This window comes from Salvelinus namaycush, chromosome 3, assembly GCF_016432855.1.
Source record: "Salvelinus namaycush isolate Seneca chromosome 3, SaNama_1.0, whole genome shotgun sequence".
In the NCBI taxonomy this organism is placed as follows: domain Eukaryota; kingdom Metazoa; phylum Chordata; class Actinopteri; order Salmoniformes; family Salmonidae; genus Salvelinus; species Salvelinus namaycush.
Genome location: NC_052309.1, coordinates 26,520,818 through 26,542,563, shown reverse-complemented (window position 1 = coordinate 26,542,563; position 21,746 = coordinate 26,520,818). Strand labels below are relative to the sequence as shown.

General features: G+C 42.0%; 1 protein-coding gene across 1 annotated transcript; it reads right to left on the bottom strand.

Annotated features, from left to right (window-relative positions):
- Nucleotides 1-10,504: 10,504 nt before the first annotated feature.
- On the bottom strand, nucleotides 10,505-11,428 carry LOC120043790 (olfactory receptor 5P3-like). The gene has a single exon (XM_038988349.1). The coding sequence runs from the start codon at nucleotides 11,426-11,428 to the stop codon at nucleotides 10,505-10,507; it is 924 nt and encodes a 307-aa protein (XP_038844277.1).
- Between the last annotated feature and the right edge of the window lie 10,318 nt (nucleotides 11,429-21,746).

Below are 21,746 nucleotides of genomic sequence, written 5' to 3'. Positions count from 1 at the left end.
ATAACTGGGGCCAAGCTTCCTGCCATCCAGGACCTACATACTAGGCGGTGTCAGAGGAAAACCCCAAAAATTGTCAAAGACTCCAGTCACCCAAGTCGTATAGACTGTTCTCTCTGCTATCGCACAGCAAGCGGCACCGGAGTGCCAAGTCTAGGACCAAAAGGCTCCTTAATTAACAGTTTCTACCCCCAGGCGATAAGACTGCTGAACAATTAATCAAATGGCCACCCAGACTATTTACACTGACCCTCCCCCCATTTGTTTTTACACTGCTGCTACTCGCTGTTTATTATTTATACATTGTCACTTTACCCTTACCTACATGTACAAATTACCTCGACTAACCTGTACCCCCACACATTGACTCGGTACCGGTACCCCCTGTATATAGCCTCATGATTGCTATTGTATTGTGTTCATTTTTTGAATTTTTTAACGTCAATTTATTTGGTAAATATTTTCTTAACTCTTTGTTGAACTGCATTGTTGGTTAAGGGCTTGTAAGTAAGCATTTCACGGTAAGGTCTACACCTGTTGTATTCGGAGCATGTGACAAAGTTTGATTTGATTTTGTACTTATTTAAATTAGGTAAGAGAATATCATATTACCATTGGTGTAATAAAATGAGAGTTAAGGTGAGCCCCTTAATAATCCCGCCTCCTCAATCCAAGTGTTTGACATTGAGGGGACCAGTAACTTTATCAGCAACAGTAATTTTTCATTGGGAAAGGGGATACCAAGTCAGTTGCACAACTGAATGCATTCAACCAAAATGTGTCTTCCGCATTCAACTGAATCAGAGAGGTGCAGGGGGCTGCCTTAACCGACATCATTGGCACCCAGGGAGCAGATTTTTTCTACTTTACCAGCTCGGAGATTCAAACCAGCGACCTTTCGGTTACTGACCCAATGCTCTTAACTGCTAGGCATCATACTTTGATCTGCTGTCATCCAAATATGGCTCACGAGTGGCACAGCGGTCTAAGGCACTGCATCGCAGTGCTAGACGTGTCACTACAGACCCTGGTTTGATCCCAGGCTGTATCACAGCCAGCTGTGATCGGAAGTCTCATAGGGCTGTGCACAATTTCGCAGCGCCGTCTGGGTTAGGGGAGGGTTTGGCCGGGGTAGGCTGTCATTGTAAAAAATGATTGGTTCTTAACTGACTCGCCTAGTTAAATAAAGGTTAAATAAAAAAATATCATTACATTTCATGAAAAACATGATTTTGACTGTTCATTACCTTTAAATTTGGCAGAAGCAATCGGGGCCTGGGTAGGGTAGGGCCAGAATGTCGCGGGCATGGGTAGGGATTCAAATTCATGCCCGTGCAGGGCTCTAAGGGAAAGTAAGTGTGGAGACCTGGAGGTCCAGGGAGTAAGCTGGACACTCAGGCCCAGTTTTACTGTGTGTGTGTTGCAAAGGTATTTTGTGCATTTGGTGCATGTGTACTGTGTCTTCCTTCCCGTCTTGGGTCCACACACATCGCAGCGCTTCTTCTTGTTGCTACTTGTTGCCTTCTATAATGATGAAAACACTTAGTTCAGGAATTTTACTAACATCTCACTCACTCACTCACAGACAGTATATAGCTGCAGCAGGCCAAGGTAAGAGAGTCAGACACACACACATGCAACAACATCACTCACACTTACTTCCGGTTTTGGAGTTGTTGGTTCTGTGGGTCGGGCGGATGGGGCACCAGCATCCTCCTCCTGAATCCTCCTCACGATGGCTGCAGAAGCTGTGGTCCTTGGGATATGTTGCCTCCTCTGGATTTGAGGTCTTACCAATGCCTTTCCCAGCTCTTAGAGAAAGAGCCGTCTCCTCTGGAGCTTCCCTCTGTTCCAATCTGGGTTCAACGCCATCCAGATGACAAACGCGTTGTACGCCGAGATCTCCAAGATGTTGAAGAATATCGCAAGTGGCCAGCGTAGGGTTCTTCTTTTGCAGCTGTAGCCAGTCACCAGCTTGTATAAATTGTACACCCCTCCTTCTGTTGCATTGTAATCCATTATGATTTCTGTTTTTTGTTGTTCCTGGCCACAGATTCTCCCATCCCTATGCAGCGTACTCATGAGTACCACATTTTGCCTTTATTGGCCAAAGACTTTTAGAACTAAACCAAGATACACCACAGCCTGTCGTTTTAAATGGGAAGAAATGAGCCATAGTGGGCAGAACAAGCAAGGAGGTGGATTGAGCCAAGCACGAGCTAGCGAGATCCTATTGGCGGGTTATAGCACAAATTAGCATGTTTCCGTTGCGGAAAACCTACTCTGAAGTGCGCGTGTGCAATAACTGAATTTGCCTTTGCTCTCCTTCTAAACAAGACAATGTTTTAAAACTTTGGCAAAGGGTAAAGTCTACAAAACTTAGTTCGTAACATATTGTAGTTTTGGAGACAGAAAACTGTATTGACATCAAATGTTTCACCGATGATTAAATTATCAGAATGTCAGGCAAAATCCATCTCGTTCCTTATTCACTCACTGCTGGCCACTGGGCTTCCTCTCAGTGGAAACACAAACGGGATGCTTCACATTTATACATCCAGTGAAATATTGGTTTCATTGTTCTATCTGTGGTCTAGCTCTAGGGCTTCTGGGCTTGCTCAGTACTTGTGCTCTGGGAACGTCTGTGAGTTTATTTTCAGCTTGGTTTAACCATGTCTTTTTGTATCCAATTGCTCTGAATCTTTCTAAGAGTTAATCCTTCTGTCGAATGCGCTTTCACTGGAGCAGATGTGCTTGACCCTACGTAGTTGACTTATAGGGTGACTTTAGGGCGGGGGTGACAACTTTGAGCATGGAGGAAGTTGTATTTGTTTGTGCTCTTTCTGAAAAGACCAGATGAGAGGGAGGTACCTGATTTGGTGAGGCATATGTCCAGGAAGTCCAGACCTCCTTCATCATGTCCCATAGCGCAGGAGTCCTGTAATGGAATTCAGAAATTGGTGAAAGGACATCAGGGAGTTTAGGTCAGAACAAAAATGTACTCAAAAAAACAATGGTACTCAAAAAAGTGTTGGACGTATTCTTTAGAATGTGAACTTTTTCAACATACCTGATGTGCAGGTTGGCTAGGTTCGGTGCCATCCGCTACACTGCAGGAATTAGCATTTGAGATGCACTATTGTAAAGTGGTTGTTCCACTGGATATCATAAGGTGAATGCACCAATTTGTAAATCGCTCTGGATAAGAGCGTCTGCTAAGTGACTTAAATGTAAATGTAAAAAGTCATTTTTGGTGAGCATCAACCCCGTGACTTCAGCTGGGTTTTTTCATTCTTTTATTCTTTTCCCACCAAACCTTAACCCCATCTTCCACAAGGCGGCAGTATGTTTCTACTGAATGATTTCTATGTTTGGGAGGGATGAAGGGACTCTTAGATTGAAATTATACCACCTCTGGACGGGTGGATTGAGCCTCACCTCTAGGGAAAAAAACTCAGGTAATCTGATAATTCTGAATTTCTGAAGGTCTACAGAGATTTTCAAATGATTAATAGGTGCTGTAGGAACAAAAGACAAACCATGATTAAGGAGGGAGTCTTCTGATGGTTCAAGATGCTTTGGAGAAAGGTTGACTATTTGGCTTGTTGTTTGTGTCTGGTGTTGTACCTGCACGTATTTCCCCCCACCTGTTTCCTCCTCTCCTGGTTTTACTCTGTTGTTTTGTCTCCTCCACTATCCATTGGTTTGTTGTGTATTGTGCTGTTCTCTAAAAAGGAATCTCACGATTTGTGGCATTGGTGTCTGTAGGTCGATCTCTGTTTGTACGAGCAGTGGTTACTAAAGTTGAGTGAAATGGTTACATCGAATTTTCACGTCCATCTCATCTCACCCGGCTGGGTTGACAGAGGCCCCCATTTTGACTTCTGTATTGTGTGCTGGGGGCGGGCTCCGCTGCCTTGGATAGCAAAGAGTACACATAACTCTCTGAGTATAGTCATTGTAGTAAATTACCACATATTCAGCACTAAACTATGTAGAATATTTGAATTCAAATAATTGTACCGATGTCATTCAATTCGTTTAAAAACAGAAAAATAGCTAATATTTTGGTTAATTGCTGAAAAATATCCCAAATGTATGTTAATTGTTCAGCACTAAGATTCTAACAACAACAGTGTGTTAGATATACTTATTTAGGCTCATGTTGTTTTAGGTTCTAAAATGAACAAAGTAAAAACTCACAGACAACTATGAAAAGCTCAAACAAAGTGTATTCACCCAATGGGTCAGAAAAAGACATGTTACCACCAGCACAAGTCTACTCCTTACCTCTAAACATTACATCATTGTTGCTAGGCAGGAAGTTAAGGGATGTGGGTAATAAACTGTTCCTTCTCCCTTAATGTGACCTGACCTCCACCACATACATTCCTCCTACAGATAACCATTAACTTCTGGTGTAACAACCAGACTGTGGCCCTTCTCCTTTCCATTGGATGGATACCTGATGTCTAACAATATTTCAAGTTTAGAAGTCAGAATCCATCATTAGGAAAGGACAAGGACAGGGGGACATGACTTAAAAAATGGCAGAGTAATTAAAAAAGTTAATTTGTTTTGAGTCAACATGACGCTCTCGGCCTGCCTAATGTTAAATGGTTACACTTGTGTCCACCTAGCCTACGATCTCATGGTTTCTGAGACAGTGATCTGAGAGGTTTATGTTCAAGTCTCATAGTCTATTAATTTAAGCTATAGGCCTATGGGTTTATTATGTTTGGGTCTATGTGAGTCGCATGTTAAATACAAGAGTGTTATATTATAAAGGCCTAAAATACTATTTGGTCTGCATAGCGAAATCACTTTAGATGGTTTGTTGTGTGCAATCGATTACAGTATGGTTTATGGTGGGCTATGTTTTTATGATAATTGAATGATAATTTGAGTGCCTACATTTTGGCATACCTACATTTTAGCTGGCCCTGCCATCAACGGACTTCTGCCTACGCCACTGATCTAAACTTGCCCAAAATGAAGGATGAATGCTTTAAATGTTTTGTAGATCTTTATTAAGGGCTTGCAAACTATTACAGACTACAAAAGGAAGCACAGCCGCGAGCTGCCCAGTGACACAAGCCTACCAGACGAGCAAAATAACTTCTATGCTCGCTTCGAGGCAAGCAACACTGAAGCATGCATGAGGGCATCAGCTGTTCCGGACGACTGTGTGATCAGGCTCTCCATAGCCGATGTGAGTAAGACCTTTAAACAGGTCAACATTCACAAGGCCACAGGGCCAGACGGATTACCAGGACGTGTACTCCGAGCATGCACTGACCAACTGGCAAGTGTCTTCACTGACATTTTCAACCTGTCCCTGACCGAGTTTGTAATACCAACATGTTTCAAGCAGACCACCATAGTCTCTGTGCCCAAGAACACCAAGGTAACCTGCCTAAATGACTACCGACCCATAGCACTGTGCTTTGAAAGGCTGGTCATGGCTCACATCAACACCATTATCCCAGAAACCCTAGACCCACTCCAATTTGCATACCACCCAAACATATCCACAGATGATGCAATCTCTATTGCACTCTACGCTGCCCTTTCCCACCTGGACAAAAGGAACACCTACGTGAGAATGCTATTCCTTGACTACAGCTCAGCATTCAACACTATAGTGCCCTCAAAGCTCATCACTAAGCTAAGGACCCTGGCACTTAACACCTCCCTCTGCAACTGGATCCTGGACATCCTGACGGGTCGCCCCCAGGTGGTAAGGGTAGGTAACATCAGATCTGCCACGCCGATCCTCAACCCAGGGGCCCCTCAGGGTTGTATGCTCAGTCCCCTCCTGTACTCCCTTTTCACCCACGACTGCGTGGCAAAACACGACTCCAACACCATCATTCATTTTTCAGATGGCATAACAGTGGTAGGCCTGATCACTGGCAACGATGAGACAGCCTTTAGGGAGGAGGTCAGAGACCTGGAAGTGTGGTGCCAGGATAACAACCTCTCCCTCACCTTGACCAAGACAAAGGAGATGATTGTGAACTACAGAAATAGGAGGACTGAGCACGCCCCCATTCTCATTGACGGGGCTGTAGTGGAGTAGGTTGAGAGCTTCAAGTTCCTTGGTGTCCACATCACCAACAAAGTATCATGGTCCAGACACACAAAGATAGTCGTGAAGAGAGCACTACAATGCCTATTCCCCTCAGGAGACTGAAAAGCTTTGGCATGGGTCCCCAGATCCTCAAAATGTTCTCAAGCTGCACCATCGAGAGCATCCTGACTGGTTGCATCACCGTCTGGTATGTCAACTGCTCGGCCTCCGACCGCAAGGCACCACAGAGGGTAATGCGTACGGCCCAGTACATCACTGGGGCTAAGCTTCCTGCCATCCAGGACCTCTATACCAGGAGGTGTCAGAGGAAGGCCCAAATAATTGCCAAAGACTCCAGCCACCATAGTCATAGACTGTTCTCTCTGCTACCGCACGGCAAACGGTACCACAACGCCAAGTCTAGGTCCAAAAGACTTCTTAACAGCTTCTACCCCCAAGCCATAAGACTCATGAACAGCTAATCAAATGGCTACCCGGACTATCTGAATTGTCCCCACCCCACCCCCCATTTTTACGCTGCTGCTACTCTCTGTTTATTGACCATGCATAATCACTTTACCTCTACCTACATGTACATATTACCTCAATTACCTTGACTAACCTGTGCCCCCGCACATTGACTCTGTACCGGTACTCCCTGTATATAGCTTACCTACTGTTATTTTATTGATGCTCCTTAATTATTATTAATATTATTATTATTTTTTTTTATTTTTTTACTTCAGTTTATTTTAGTACACTTTTTTCTTAAAACTGCATTGTTGGTTAAAGGCTTGTAAGTAAGCATTTCACTGTAAGGTCTACACCTGTTGTATTTGGCGCATGTGACAAATAACATTTGATTTGATTCAAGGGCCAGCCCATGCATGAGTTGACTTGAGGTAGAATATGAGGTCATTGCTGGCAAGTATTTAGATAAAATGTCATGTTGTAGCCTATGCCTAGGCCTTGCTAAAGGTAAAGGCTTAACTACCTTGCAAGTTCACGCTCATCAGAACCACTGGGCGAATTTAGACAGGTGAGTAATGTTGCAAGTGTAAGGGTGGGGAATTAGCTCGCTGGTTTAGGGTTATGAACCCTATATGCTATCTAACTGGCTATGGGACAGCCCCTCTGCATTAGGTACTTGAACCACCCCCCAGCGCTGGAAACATGTAATAGGCTGTAGCAGCCTCCAGACCAGCAGTAGGCTACCATCAGCAACATAGGGATTAAATCCTAAAGGAGCCATGAAAACCTGTAAGTAAGAGACCTAGGGCTTCAACCTTAAAACACATGGCACTGGCAACTAGAAGGTGTTGGTGGAGTGGAAGAAGGGTTTCGAGGCACCAGGAGTTTAAAGTCCTACTCCAGTCTCTTTTTCACCTAATTTATGACCTGATTTATTTAAGAAAAGGCACATCTCAATAGGTGGTCCAGCTGCCTCATGACATTATAGCACAAGTGGGGGGAGGTTTGTTCCTCAAGCAAGGGGGGAGGCCGATGACATCAGCGGGCAGCATCAGACCAACTCCTTGAATGCCCTACTCCTTGAAGTTTGCAGTCTAAAAAACACTAATTTGTTCAAAACATGTTTTTACTCTTTAGTGTGTGTACACTGATGTATTTATACTTGGGATATCGCTTAACAGGAAATGTTCAATAATCTCCGGAGGACATCTTTAAGTTTATTGTTTTATTTATTTATTTATTGCACCAAAGAGCAAAAAGGCAAAAATCCTGCAGGAACGTTGTACAAGAGATATTGAAAAAAAATATTGCAGTAACAAAAGCCCAGAAAGGCTACCTCACCAGAGAGTGAGAATAAACCTGATCCTCTATATAGCTATGTTATTGTTATGTAATTTTATTGTCTTACTTATTATAATTTTTTAAAACTTTTACTATATTTAGTAAATATTTTCTTAACTCTATGTCTTGAACTGCATTGTTGGTTAAGGGCTTGTATGTAAGCATTTCACGGTAAGGTGTACACGTTGTATTCGGCACATGTTACAAATACAATTTGATTTGTGGGCTAGATGCAGCCAAACTTGCCCCCCCACCTCTTATTCTAGGAAATCTCCATAAATCTGCCAGATAGCTGCTTAAATACCCCATGTGAAAGCTGTGCAAGGGATGTATAGACTTTCACTAGGAGCTGTATCATGAAATGAATAGTCAAAAAATGGATGTAGCAATCCAAGATTGCCCTTCCAAACAAGAGTGGTGAATAACATAATACCACCATAATGTAACATAACAGTTTTTTTAACCTCCACTCCTCACAGGAGAACACTAATACACACATTTATTGCATTGTTTTCCCAGTTTATTTATCATCCCACCCGCCACCCCCTTCATCTAAGCTGCTTTTCTACAATATGATTCAATAATAATACAATATGATTCTTGCAATGAAATATGTTTTTTTTTACTCAGTACTGCCAATTTGATTACATTAACCCCTGCAGTTGAAGATGTTAGAAATGGAAAAGTGCAACAAATAAATATACAGGTAGTTAGATACACAGTTAAGTCATGAAAGGCAGTCCACAGAATCCCAATATCAGGTGGAGGGACATAAGAAGAAAATACCATAAACTGTGGTGGTGGTGGTGATGTCTTTATTCACATATGCCCCATTTGTTCATGATCAGAACTGATCTAGGAACTATTCAGTTGTCATAAGAAATGAGAAACACAGCACCTGAAAATAAAATAATGGATTAGTAAATCCACATATTCCAAAGGAAATTGTGTTCCATTATGTAGTACATTTACTTGATGTGGAACTGTTGAAATATAAACTTACAAGAATCCCTTTCCACAGCCAAGTGGTCCAAAGAACATCTCTGTTGGTAGGCAAACTTTTCGACAGACTCCACTCAGAGTGGGGCAAGAGAAGGGAAATGATGCAGCCGCATTCTGCACAACTATAGTTAGAACCAAAAGGAGTACAAATTGGAATCAATAAAACAATAGAAACTTAAGAAAAACATATTGCATATACTGTATTACATGCAACTTGGATGTAATTATTGAATGCCAATGCATTCATATCACCATTTAATTTAGAAGTGCTATTTTCATTAGGCATGTAAACACAAATTGAGACTTACTATTAAGTGATAGGAAAACCAGGAGCACCAAGACGAGCACACGTTGACAAGACATTCTAGCTGCTGAAGATGATTATGTTACTACTCCGTCTTTAACACAGAACTGGACTTTAGTCGTGGCCTGTTTTGTATGTTGGTCTTGAGGGAGGCGTGACTTTAATAAGGAACGCTATGGTCACTGTGAGAAAAGCTCAGGATGGAATTATGTGGACGTCTGAATAGACATACTGTTCCTAATCACATTTAGTAAAACTGCTTCCCTGCAAAGAGTAGGCTACTCATGATGCAGTAGCATCACAGGACAGGAGCTCGAGAGCAAAAATTATTTTCACCTGATCTAAAACTCATGCTATAGTCCGTATGTTAACAATTTCCAGGGAATGTTTTTCTCTCTGTGAGAGGCAGCAATGTTACCCTGAAATCACACGTATCTTCAATGTATGTTGTTTATATGAAATATACTTATTCTATATTTACAGAACATATATGTTTGGGGGTAGTCTCATAAGTCTTTGACCTCTGCTGTCTACCCTTTTAGGCCATATTTTTCAATGGCAGTGAGAGACCTTCAAAACTTCTACATACTGTAGGTGAGTTTTTTGCATCCCTGAAATTTGCATAATGTACCTACATTATCACATTACAGTAAGCCTCCATAAATGTTTGCTGCCTTCTGATGGATCACACAGTTAAGGTTTGTAAAGACATGCCCGTATGGAAGGTAGGACTACTAGGTTCGCATTGTACTAGTTCTGCTTCTTGAGCTGTTCTTATGGTTTGAGGTTTTCTCTTGGGTTTGAGTCGTCCGGGTTTGGCCGGGGTAGGCCGTCATTGTAAATGAGAATTTGTTCTTAACTGACTTGTCTAGTTAAATAAAGGTTAACTTAGCATCCAGCATGACTTAGCATCTAGGTTTTGTTTTTATCAACTCAGTATTCTTTTTACATGTGCTGATTATTAGATCCTGTGTTCCTTACACAGTAAGTGGAAACAGAGCAAACCTTATTATTGAATAAAACAAATTCCCCAACTAAATATGCATCCAGAATGGCCCATTTAAATGTGTTATTAAATTTGCAGTACTGTACATGCTGACTCTTTACAAGAATACTTCGCATTAGAGGTAGAATAGCTCAACTAAGTTTACTCCATTACTCATTTCAATCCATGTTTTTGGCGGTGTTACTTTAGCTCTGATTCTATTGTTTTCAACAGCTTAACTAACTGTGTGAGGGAGAAACAGAAAACAAAGAATACAACTAATCAGCAATAACCAATGAATGTTTACTGATCAATATAAAATGACATGTATTTAACTCTGTATCTGCTGAAAAACATGTTTTATCTGTGTCCTGATAGGAGTTAGTTTGACACCATGTATAATGAGGTTGATAAATGGAGAGATGGTAATAATAGCAACTGACATGAGCTTTCCTAATACCTTTGGACCATCTCTGGGTCCGAACAGAGAGTCCATACCATCAAATATTGTTAAAATAATAAAGTTGACAAGGGCTATTAAATGAGGCAAACAAGTAGACATAAATTTGTGTTGATTTTTTTTGGAATGCCAACAAGCAACAATAATTTTGACATAGGAGAAAATAAGAAATGCTACCAGTGAATTAAACCACACAAAGAAAGACCCATTGACAATATGTTTAACAATGTCCTCTTGGCAAGCAAGTCTTTCTATCAATGCCCAGTTTTGACAAAAGAGTCGGTCTATGTGTGATCCACAAAGAGGATACCTGAGCATTATTGAAATGGACACTCCTGTTGTACCACAGGGAAACAGCCAAATGAAAATGAGCAACTTGTAGATTGTTACTCTTGTCATGACAGTTTGATAATGCAGAGGTCTACATATTGCCATGTACCTGTCAAGAGCCATCACAGTTAAATTAGTAAATTCACATAAGGAATATGTCATGATCACAAATATCTGGAGAACACAATCACTGAGTGAGATCATATTTGATCCTGTCAGTGGATACAAGAATACAGGGTAGAAACCAGTGGATCCATAAAGCCCGTTAATGCACAAGTTACACAAGAAAATATACATGGGCTCATGGAGAGATCTTTGTAAAATTATAATCACAATCAAGGTCAAATTAAGAACAACTGTCAAAATAAATCCCAGGAGAGTAAAAACAAATATTATTAATCTATTTGTCCAAGATTCATCCAGCCCTGAAAGTGTGAACATTACTATCGATGATATGTTGTCCATATCTCCCTCAATTTCAATGTTGATGTTTGATGCTGGAATAAAAAAGATCAGCACGTTTCAATCATAGCATTGTTTAAAACAAATGAAACAAATCACAGGTAGATTGCCATAATGACTTTAGTTGACCTGAAATAATGTCATTTCATTAACTTCATTAGCAATACAAACAAATTAAAATCATACTGCATTTCACAGAATTCCAATACTACATTAATACCTCTATACCTTTTGTACTTGCCACACAGTGGTTTCCCAAACTGGCTTGATGGCAGCTGAATGTGCTTGCATTTATATTACCTCTTCAAGGGGGAGGTCATTCTCTTAAAAAATATACATCATTAATTGCTACTGTGAGCAAAGAGGGAATTAATTAATCCTTAAGTAAACTACTTGTTGTTCATAACATTGTTGCATTCATAGGCCTCCCTAAGTTGAGAGCATTGAGTTTGACCCTGATGAGAACAAGACCACAGTTATGTGGTCTCGAGTGGCCACGAGATCAAGACTGAGAAGATCAAGTACATCCACATCCTACTGTGACTCCGATGACCAAATGAGCAAAATGCATATTTAAGACACATAATCCATAATCCTATAATTTATGTTACGCTGTTTGGCTGAATAGAGGTTATAGTTCACTTTTTTGCACCTTACACTTAGAATTAGGGGTGACTCGAGGAACCCTGGACATTCTCAATGAGCCCTGGAGTTCCCCCAAGAACCATTGCAATCAATGCACCTTTGGTTAGTTGAGGGGTTCTTGTAGTAACCTTTAATTTTTCAATGTAGCGAAGGGTACCTGGAGGAAATTTTTTAATGGCGTGTGCGGAGCACTTTGAATTTCCCCATTGGATTTGTTGCGCTGCCAGACTCGGAAGAAGATTAAAATATGTTGTTTTTGGCGATGGCTTTATTGGACAGCTAGCAACTTGTAAACAATTACCCATTCCTATATGAGTACTATTTTAATAGCAATATTGAATAATACAACAATGGCTTTCAAGTCAATTATATTATTTGACTGCAGCCTCCTGTTTCAATCCTTTAACAACATTCTAAAGATTGATTCAGTACATCGTTTGACATGTTTCTACTGACTGTAACGGAACTTTTGGACATTTCGTCACGTTATAGTGGACGCGCTTTGAGACTTTGGTTAGGGAGTTTGGTAAACAATTTGAAAGTAGCTAATTGGACATAAATAACGGACATTATCGAACAAATCAAGCATTTATTGTGGACCTGGGATTCCTAGGACTGCATTCTGATGAAGTTCATCAAGGGTAAGGAAACATTTATCATGTCATTTCTGGTTTCTGTTTGAGTCCAACATGGCGGCTAATTTGGCTATTGTTCTGAGCTCCGTTGCAGATTATTGCATGGTTTATTTTTTCGTAAAGTTTTTTTGAAATCTGACACAGCGGTTGCATTAAGGAGAGGTATATCTATAATTCCATGTGTATAACTTGTATTATCATCTACATTTATGTGTCACGAATCCCGCTTCCTGAGTCTGTTTTTGCCTGTGTTCTGTCCTGGAGTGTTTTTTCCGGTGTCCTGGAACGCACCCTGTCTGGTTGCCGGGCGACGTAGCTGGTTGGGAGATCTCTGATTTACCGCACCTGTTTCCAATCCGCTATCTGCACACCTGGTCCTGATCATCACCCCTCCACTTCATAAGCACTGACCTGACATCCATTCCCTGCCGGATCGTTAGCCATGAACAGTATGTCGTGCCAGCGTATCAGCCTCCATTTTGATAGAGTTTGTTTTGTTGTTTTGTACGTCTTGCTTGCCTTGAACTTACCTCCGTTCTCTCTGTCAACAGTCATTCCCCCGGAACACTCATTCCATCCCTACCTGGTCGTCGGTGGCTTCTGTTACTCCCTTGGATCTGCCAATTCAATCCCATCAACTCAACTCCGCTGCCCGCTCCGCTACCTGGATCTTTCTATCTCTACACTTAAACTTGTAAATAAATACTCACCTTCGTCTTACTCTCCTTGTCCTGGTCTGCTTCTGGGTTCTACGTTAGAAAATCGTGACATTATGATGAGTATTTCTGTTGAAACGATCTGGCTATGCAAAATCACTTGATGTTTTTGCAACTAGTGAATCTAACGCGCCAATGTAAACCCAGATTTTTTTATATAAATATGAACTTTATCAAACAAAACATGCATGTATTGTGTAACATGAAGTCCTATGAGTGTCATCTGATGAAGATAATCAAAGGTTAGTGATTAATTTTATCTCTATTTCTGGTTTTTGTGAAAGCTATCTTTCGCTGGAAAAATGGCTGTGCTTATTGTGGTTTTGTGGTGACCTAACATAATCGTTTGTAGTGCTTTCGCTGAAAAGCATATTTGAAATCTGACACCTTGGTGGGATTAACAACAAGATTACCTTTAAAATGATATAAGACACATGAATGTCTGAGAAATTTTAATTATGAGATTTCTGTTTGAATTTGGCGCCCTGCACTATCACTGGCTGTTGTCATATCGATCCCGGTAGCGGGATTGCAGCCATAAGAAGTTTTAACCTCTTGACGCTAGGGGTCATATTTTTTATATTTTTGAAAGAACGTTCCCAAGGTAAACAGACTATTTCTCAGGTCCAGATCGTAGAATATGCATATAATTTACAGATTAGGATAGAAAACACTCCAAAGTTTCCAAAACTGTCAAAATATTGTCTGTGAGTATAACAAAACTGATTCTGCAGGTGAAAACCTGAGAAAATATAACCCGGAAGTGATATATATTTTTTTCAAATTCTGTGTTTCCTGGCCAGTCTTTCTTCCATTTAAAGGGGTATCAACCAGATTCATTTTCCAATGGCTTCCTCAGGCTGTGACCAGGCTTTAGACATCATTTCAGGCTTTTATTTTGAAAAATGAACGAGGTCTTTCAAAAGTAGTCAGGTGTCCTCTGAATAGTGCCTGCGCGCCAGAGGGGAGCTCTCCATTTTGCTTTTCTCTCTTATTGAATAGGTTATGGTCCGGTTGAAATATTATCGATTATGTTTGTTAAAAACAACCTGAGGATTGATTATAAAAAACATTTGACATGTTTCTACGACCATTACGGATACTTTTTGGAATTTGTCGAACGGAACAAGGCTTTGGTTTTCTGAACATAACGCGCAACCCAAATGGCGTTTTTTTTTGTGATAAAAGTTATATTTATCGAACAAAAATAACATTTGTTGTGTAACTGTAATTTTCAAAATCTGACACGATAGGTGGATTAACAACAAGCTAAGCTGTGTTTTGGTATATTTCACTTGTGATTGCATGATTATAAATATTTTTAGTAATATTTTTTTTAAATCTGATACGTTGGGAATTTCTTCTTCCTTTCAGGACCGGAACGAGGCTGTAGTTTTCTCAACATAACGCACAACCCAAATGGCGTTTTTTTGTTATAAAAGTTATATTTATCGAACAAAAAGAACATTTATTGTGTAACTGGGAGTCTCGTGAGTGCAAACATCCGAAGATTATCTAAGGTAAGCGATTAATTTTATTGCTTTTCTGACTTTCGTGACCATGCTAATTTGGGGCTAGCTGTTGTAGCATTGATTGCTACACTCACAAAAGCTTGGATTTCTTTCGCTGTAAAGTATATTTTCAAAATCTGACATGATAGGTGGATTAACAACAAGCTAAGCTGTGTTATGGTATATTTCACTTGTGATTGCATGATTATAAATATTTGTAGTAATATTTTTGCATTTTGCGCCCTGCAATTGAAGCGGTTGTTTAGGAAAATGATCCCGTAAAAGGGATCCGTAGCGCAGAGAAGTTAACATTCATCTTGAATAACGTTCCAACCGGAGAATTACATCGACTTCAATTGACCGATGGAACGGAGCTCACTCTCACATGAACGCGCCAGTTCAATGCGTGGGCACCTCATGGAAGTGATTACTCATTCCTGTCTCCTTCGGCCCCCCTTCAAATTAGAGTCATCAGACAAAGTTCTATTGACTGTTGACATCTAGTGGAAGCCGTAGGAAGTGAAAACCCATCCATATCTCTCTGTATTTTCAATGAGAGCTTGGTTGAAAATCTGGCACCCCCAGAAAATATCCAAACAGCAAGTGGAACTTCTCAGGTTTTTGCCTGCCATATGAGTTCTGTTATACTCACAGACATAATTCAAACAGTTTTAGAAACTTCAGAGTGTTTTCTATCCAATACTACTAATAATATGCATATACTAGCAACTATGACATAGGAGCAGGCCGTTTACTCTGTGCACCTCTGTGCACCTTTCATTCAAGCTACTCAATACTGCCCCTTCAGCCGTAAGAAGTTAACTGTATTTTCTTGAAAAACGTTTTAAAAAAGTGCAATTTGTATAGCATTTCTACTCATCTCAACAATATTTTTTAAATTACTTAGGTCTGCTTCAATGGGTTCTAAAGGTAAGTTAGCATTGTTAAATGAAGAATGATGTCAAATATCTACAAATTATGGCAATTTAATATATCAAAATATGAATTTTCTATTACATTGAAATTAATGTGTGCCCTTTCAGTTGGTCAGCTCGGTACAAAACAGCTATGGGGAGTTCGCTTACTGAAGAACATTAGAATCCCACCTGACAAAGCCAATGAACACCGAGTCAGGGATGTATTCCTTAATTTCTTCCGCTTTTCACCAACAGCTGACCAGAACAATTCATGCATTTCTTAAAAAACAAACATTGTAAAAGCAAAATGTATCAGGCTTTACTACAACTTAACAGTCCCACTTAATTCTTAAGGCTAGCCCCCCTTCTCAATTTCCACATGAAGACATACCCTAATCTAACTGCCTGTAGCTCAGGCCCAGAAGCAAGGATATGCACATTCTTGGTATCATTTGAAAGGAAACATTCTGAAGTTTGTGGAAATGTGAATTGAATGTAGGAGAATATAACACAATCGATCTGGTAGAAGAAAAGAGAAAGAAAGAGCATACGTTTTCTGTTTTTTATTGTTGTTGCATCATCTTTCACATGTACAAGAAAAGCCAAACAGTCAGATAGGATGCTGGGGATAATTTAGATGGAGAACACAAGAGGGCAACTGTAGTTGTGCAAAGTTTCAGACTGATAACTTCCCGGAATGAGTGAGCTACATGACATTTAGCATGAAGTCACCCAGGTGTCCAACACAAGTTGCCCAAATGTACCCAAGTGGCCGAATTGGTGAAGTTATACATTTTTATGCAAATAACTATATACAACATAACAAAATGCTATTCTAACACACCCCAAAAATTTATAAAAATGTAAAAAAATAAAATAAAATAAAAACTGAAAATAACAAGGGTAGACCCTTGGAAGACCCGCAGTCCTCTACACAATATTGTGCTGCTGATGCCATGTCCCATAGCAGTCTCTTTCTCCTGTAAAGCAGAGGCAAACCGAACAAGTGGTGCAGGTGATGGGGGACTTCATGCGACAAAGAACACAACGACGCCTCCATGCTGTGCCCTTTTGGCCCTGAGGCACATTCATGCCTGCAGTTATGAATTTTGGCATATGGACACCACTGGTGGCAGGAGTAGAAGGGACAGAGGTAGAGGGGACAGAGGTAGAGGGGGCAGAAGGTGATGCAGTGGACTTTGTGCTGTAGCCAGCAAGCTCCCGGATGAGCAGCTCCCTGAAGGCTAGCTGTGAGATGGGGGGCTGTCCACAGCCCTCAGCCATTTCCTTCTGGAGGATGAAGGCATTCACCACAGCAATGTCGATGAAATGATAGAACAATGTCTTGTACCATTTCATTGTCTTGTGGAGAACATTGTAGGAACCTATCAGCGCGTCTGACAGGCCCACACCACCCATGCCTTTGTTGTAGTCCTTTATAGCTGCAGGAATGGGGACATTTTTGGTGGTCCATGCTCCAGTAGCGTCCTTCACACGCCTGACGACGTGATCTCCATTGAAGGACTTGTGGATAGTACTGCACATGACCACCTCTCTGGTATCCATCCACTTTACAAAGAGCAGGCCATCTTCACGAATCCATCACATGGTACCCCGATCAGCCCGCTTAGGCATGTCGTTCAACTTTGTCTTTGGAAAGCCCACTCTGTTGGTACGAATGGTGCCACAAGTCCACATATTCGGCTTCCTCAGGTCTGTAAACAGGGTAGGGCTTGTGTAGAAGTTGTCCACAAACAGTTTGTAGCCCTTCCCCAGCAGTTGAAAATCAAATAACTCCATAACGGAATCATAACTCAGTCCATTACTGGTAGCAAAACTGTTTTCCCCTCATAAACCAAAAAAATGCAAGGCTATGCACACACAGAATCAGCCAAAACAAACAGTTTGTAACCCCATTTTGTTGGTTTGTTACGCATGTATTGTTTGAGGCCAATTCTGGCCTTTGAGGCTACCATCCTCTCATCTATGGACAAGTTCTGGGCGGGCTGAAAATAGGTCTTGCAGGCCTCAACCATGCTGGGGTAGAGAGGTTTGATTTTGCAGAGCATATCAAACCTTGCGGTGCCTCTCCTCTTGTCATTGTCCTCATCAACTTTTGGGTCACTGATGTAAAGCGCCCGTGAGATAGTCAGAAACCTTTTACAAGACATGACAGTGGTGGGGAAAGGCAGTTGATAGAGTGGGAATGTTTTCCAGTAATCCTTGAGGGTTTTTAACTTCACCAGCCCCATGTAAATGACAAGTGAAAGGTAGCAGAAAAGGTCTTGCATGAAAATGGGCTTCCATGTCTCTTTCTTGCTTCTTGCTTCTTAGTCCCATACTTGTTGGTGTTAGACACCAGGGAATCAACAACTGACGGGGTGAAAAACAGTTGAAAAAGATGAAGGGGGCTGTACTTTGCAGTCATGTCTAGTTGAGGTCCTGGCTATCTTTTCGGTCTAAATACTGGTGGAATTGGATCCACATCATCTAACTCAGTGTGCCAACGCCCCTCTGCCTCTGCCAGCAGGTTCCACACTTCCCCTCCTCCGCTTCTTTGTTAGTGTCTTCACACCTCTAGATGGCCGGGCGGGGGTAGGTGTGGAGCCGGAGACAGCAGGGGTCCGGCTGGATGAACCAGCTTCAGTGGGGGATGGGCACCTTGGCACCGGGGGCTCCCAGTCGGAGTCGGTATCACTGTGAAAGAAAACATTTCAGAAAATAATATTTGTTACGTATGAGCCTTGTATCATCACGTAAAATAAACAGATATGTATTATATAGAGCAGAGGGAACACAGTCACTATGGTGAAGTGTTGTTCCATTCCACTCCGGCCATTGTAGTTCAAATCAAATCAAATTTGAAAAAAAAAAAAAAAAAAGGTACTGTTTGCATCCCAGGAGTCAGAATCAGGGCTTAAGTATGACCCTGCTCTAGTCCAGCGCATGTGTTTACACACAGTCCTTACAGGTCTCCAGAGTGACAGTATCAGGATAGACATGCAGCCTCTCCTGCTAGATAGCGAAACATCAGATGAGGTTTTGCTAGAGAAGCTTAACATTGCTTGTGCTAATGAGATAGAAAGACGAAACAAAAAGCGGTTTCATGCCCCACAGCCTGCTACAACTGTAAGTGTAGTCCAGTTAGAAGATACGCCATCCGCAAAGTGTCCTGTGAAGGAAGCCAAAGTTAAGATACCCGCAGAACTATTAACAGAGTTAGCTGAACTTAAGACAGGTGTAGCTTCTCTAAAAGGTCTCAGTGCAGAGATTGCTCAGATTAAGGAGACATTACAGCAGCCTATGTTTCGGTCACCGCCTTGTGCCTATGCCCCACCTCCAGTTAGGAGGCCAGATAGGGACCCCCAGCCACCTGTGTCCCAGCAGCAGTATTACAGCAACTACAGTCAGTCCCAAGCACCTGACCCTGTGCAGCATCAATATGCACCTAACCGGTATGCCAACCGCTCTGCTCAAGCTCCAAGGAGGTGTTTTGTCTGCCAGCAGGCCAGAACAGATGCACGCTGCACACACTGCTTCCGATGTGGGAGTGGAGAACATTTTCAAGCTGGATGTAAAATCCGGGGAGTCAGACCTTCAAGGGAGGCCCCTTTAAACGGGCAAAGGTTACCGCTGAGGGACGAGTGTTAACCGTAGCTACCAAAAAGTCCCAGAAATGTGCAAATTGTGCCAGAGAAGATTCATTTGAGAACCTGAAACAATGTTCATCATGTAAAGAGACACTGTACTGTTCCAAAGTATGTCAAAATCAACATTGGATTAAACATAAGGAAAAATGCACTCACCTGAAAATTAACTCTACCAGTGAAAGGTTTTCCTGCACAGAGGAAAATGCCCACTCCTTACCATCCCTAGCTCAAGGTTGCCACCCCCGTAAGGTCACCTCGCTAGTCGGCAGACAGTGCCTTATTGAGTGTCACCTGAATCGCCACCACCTCCAAGCTCTATGGGACACAGGCTCTCAGGTATCGGTCATTGATGAACGATGGAAAGAGGAATCTCTCCCAAACGCAAGGCTGAGAGATGTTTCAGAAATCCTGGACTCACCTGCTGATCTAAGGTTGACTGCAGCAAATGGGCCTGAAATGCCGTACCTGGGATGGATTGAAACAACTTTTCGGCTAGCCTCTGAAACTGACGAAACAAAGGAACTGATCATCCCAGTGCTGGTAATGAAAGGCTGTCACCTATCTCATCCCATTATAGGTTTCAATGTTATCGAGCACATCCTGACAATGACCGAAAAGACTAAACGATACAGTACAATAAGAACAGCTTTCCCAAGCCTCAAAAGAAACAAGGTGAGTGCTTTTATACAGGCTGTTAGCGCAGAACAGACAGATGAATACGCAGTGAAAACCAAGAAAGAGAAGGTTGCTATCCCAAAACACAGTAGCATTCAGATTGAGTGCCGCGTAGCTTCCCAGCCTTTCAAAGAGGACATGACAATGCTTTTCCAGCCAGACCTGAACCCGCAGTGGCCAGACGACCTTGAGTTCTTTGACACACTAGTCAGAGTCAGGAAAGGTCTTTTTCCAGTTATCAGGCTTGATGTCTCTAACCCCACTGACCACGACATTGCCCTGCTAGGACGCACAATAATCGGTACAGTACAAACCATTATGACTGTGTTACCTGCCCAAGTCTTTGAAAAAACTGTCACCCCAGCCACAGTGAATCACACCAGCGTTCGAACCCCATGTACTGCTACTGAACAGTGGGATCCACCAGTAGGTTTAACTCACCTAACCGAAGAGCAGAGAGAGGTTGTTAGGCAAATGCTTAGAGAAGAGTGTCACTCCTTCTCCAGATCAGACAATGACATTGGCTGCATTGAACGATTGAAAATGACTATTTCTCTAAAGGACTCTGAACCAGTCAAGCGCACATACATGTCAGTGCCCAGGCCACTGTATCAGGAGATGAAGGGTTACCTTTATGACCTCATAGCCCAGGGCTGGGTTAGGAAGTCAAACTCTTCATATTCTTCACCTGCCGTGTGCGTTCGTAAGAAGGATGGGACCCTCCGGTTGTGCATAGATTACAGAGACCTGAACAGAAAGACACATCCCGACCGCCAGCCCATCCCTCGGGTCCAAGACATCATGGACAGTTTAGGTGGTAATTCCTGGTTCTCCCTCTTAGATCAGGGAAAAGCTTATCACCAGGGGTTCATCTCTGAAGAAAGCAGACCACTGACAGCATTTGTGACCCCGTGGGGACTCTGAGTGGATACGGATGCCATTCGGCCTCATGAACGCTCCTGCAGCTTTTCAGCGGTGTATGGAGGAGTGTTTGGAAGGGCTCCGGGATGACATCTGCATTCCTTATCTGGACGACACGCTTGTTTTCAGTAAAACTTTCGACAGCCATGTGAATGATGTGCGAAAAGTTTTGAGGCGTCTCAGAGTATGGCATTAAACTCAAACCAAGTAAGTGTGATCTCTTTAAACCCCAGGTCCGTTATTTGGGCAGAGTAGTGTCTGCAGAGGGCAGCCGAGTTGACCCAGCCGATTTTGAAGCAGTAAGAGCATTGAAAGAAATCAGACCAGGGACTGTGGGCCAGCTCAGACAAATGCTTGGTTTACTCACTTACTACAGACAGTACATCAAAGACTTTTCTAGGAGGGCCAGCTGCCTGTATGACCTCCTGAAAGCAGATTCAGAGAAATTACCTGACCACCCACGGAAAACAAAAACAAAGAAACTAAGTCATGTGGTGCCTTCAAACAAGCCAATCCTGTGGACTGACCAGCATCAACAGGCACTTGAACAGCTGATTGAGTGTTTGCTTCACCCACCAGTCTTAGGTTTCCCTGATTTCACTCAGCCATTTGTTGTACACACTGATGCGTCACACCAAGGCTTGGGAGCAG

What these genes read in the sequence shown, in the direction of transcription:
- LOC120043790 (XM_038988349.1), bottom strand. Translation starts at nt 11,428, where the DNA reads ATGGACAACATATCATCGATAGTAATGTTCACACTTTCAGGGCTGGAT.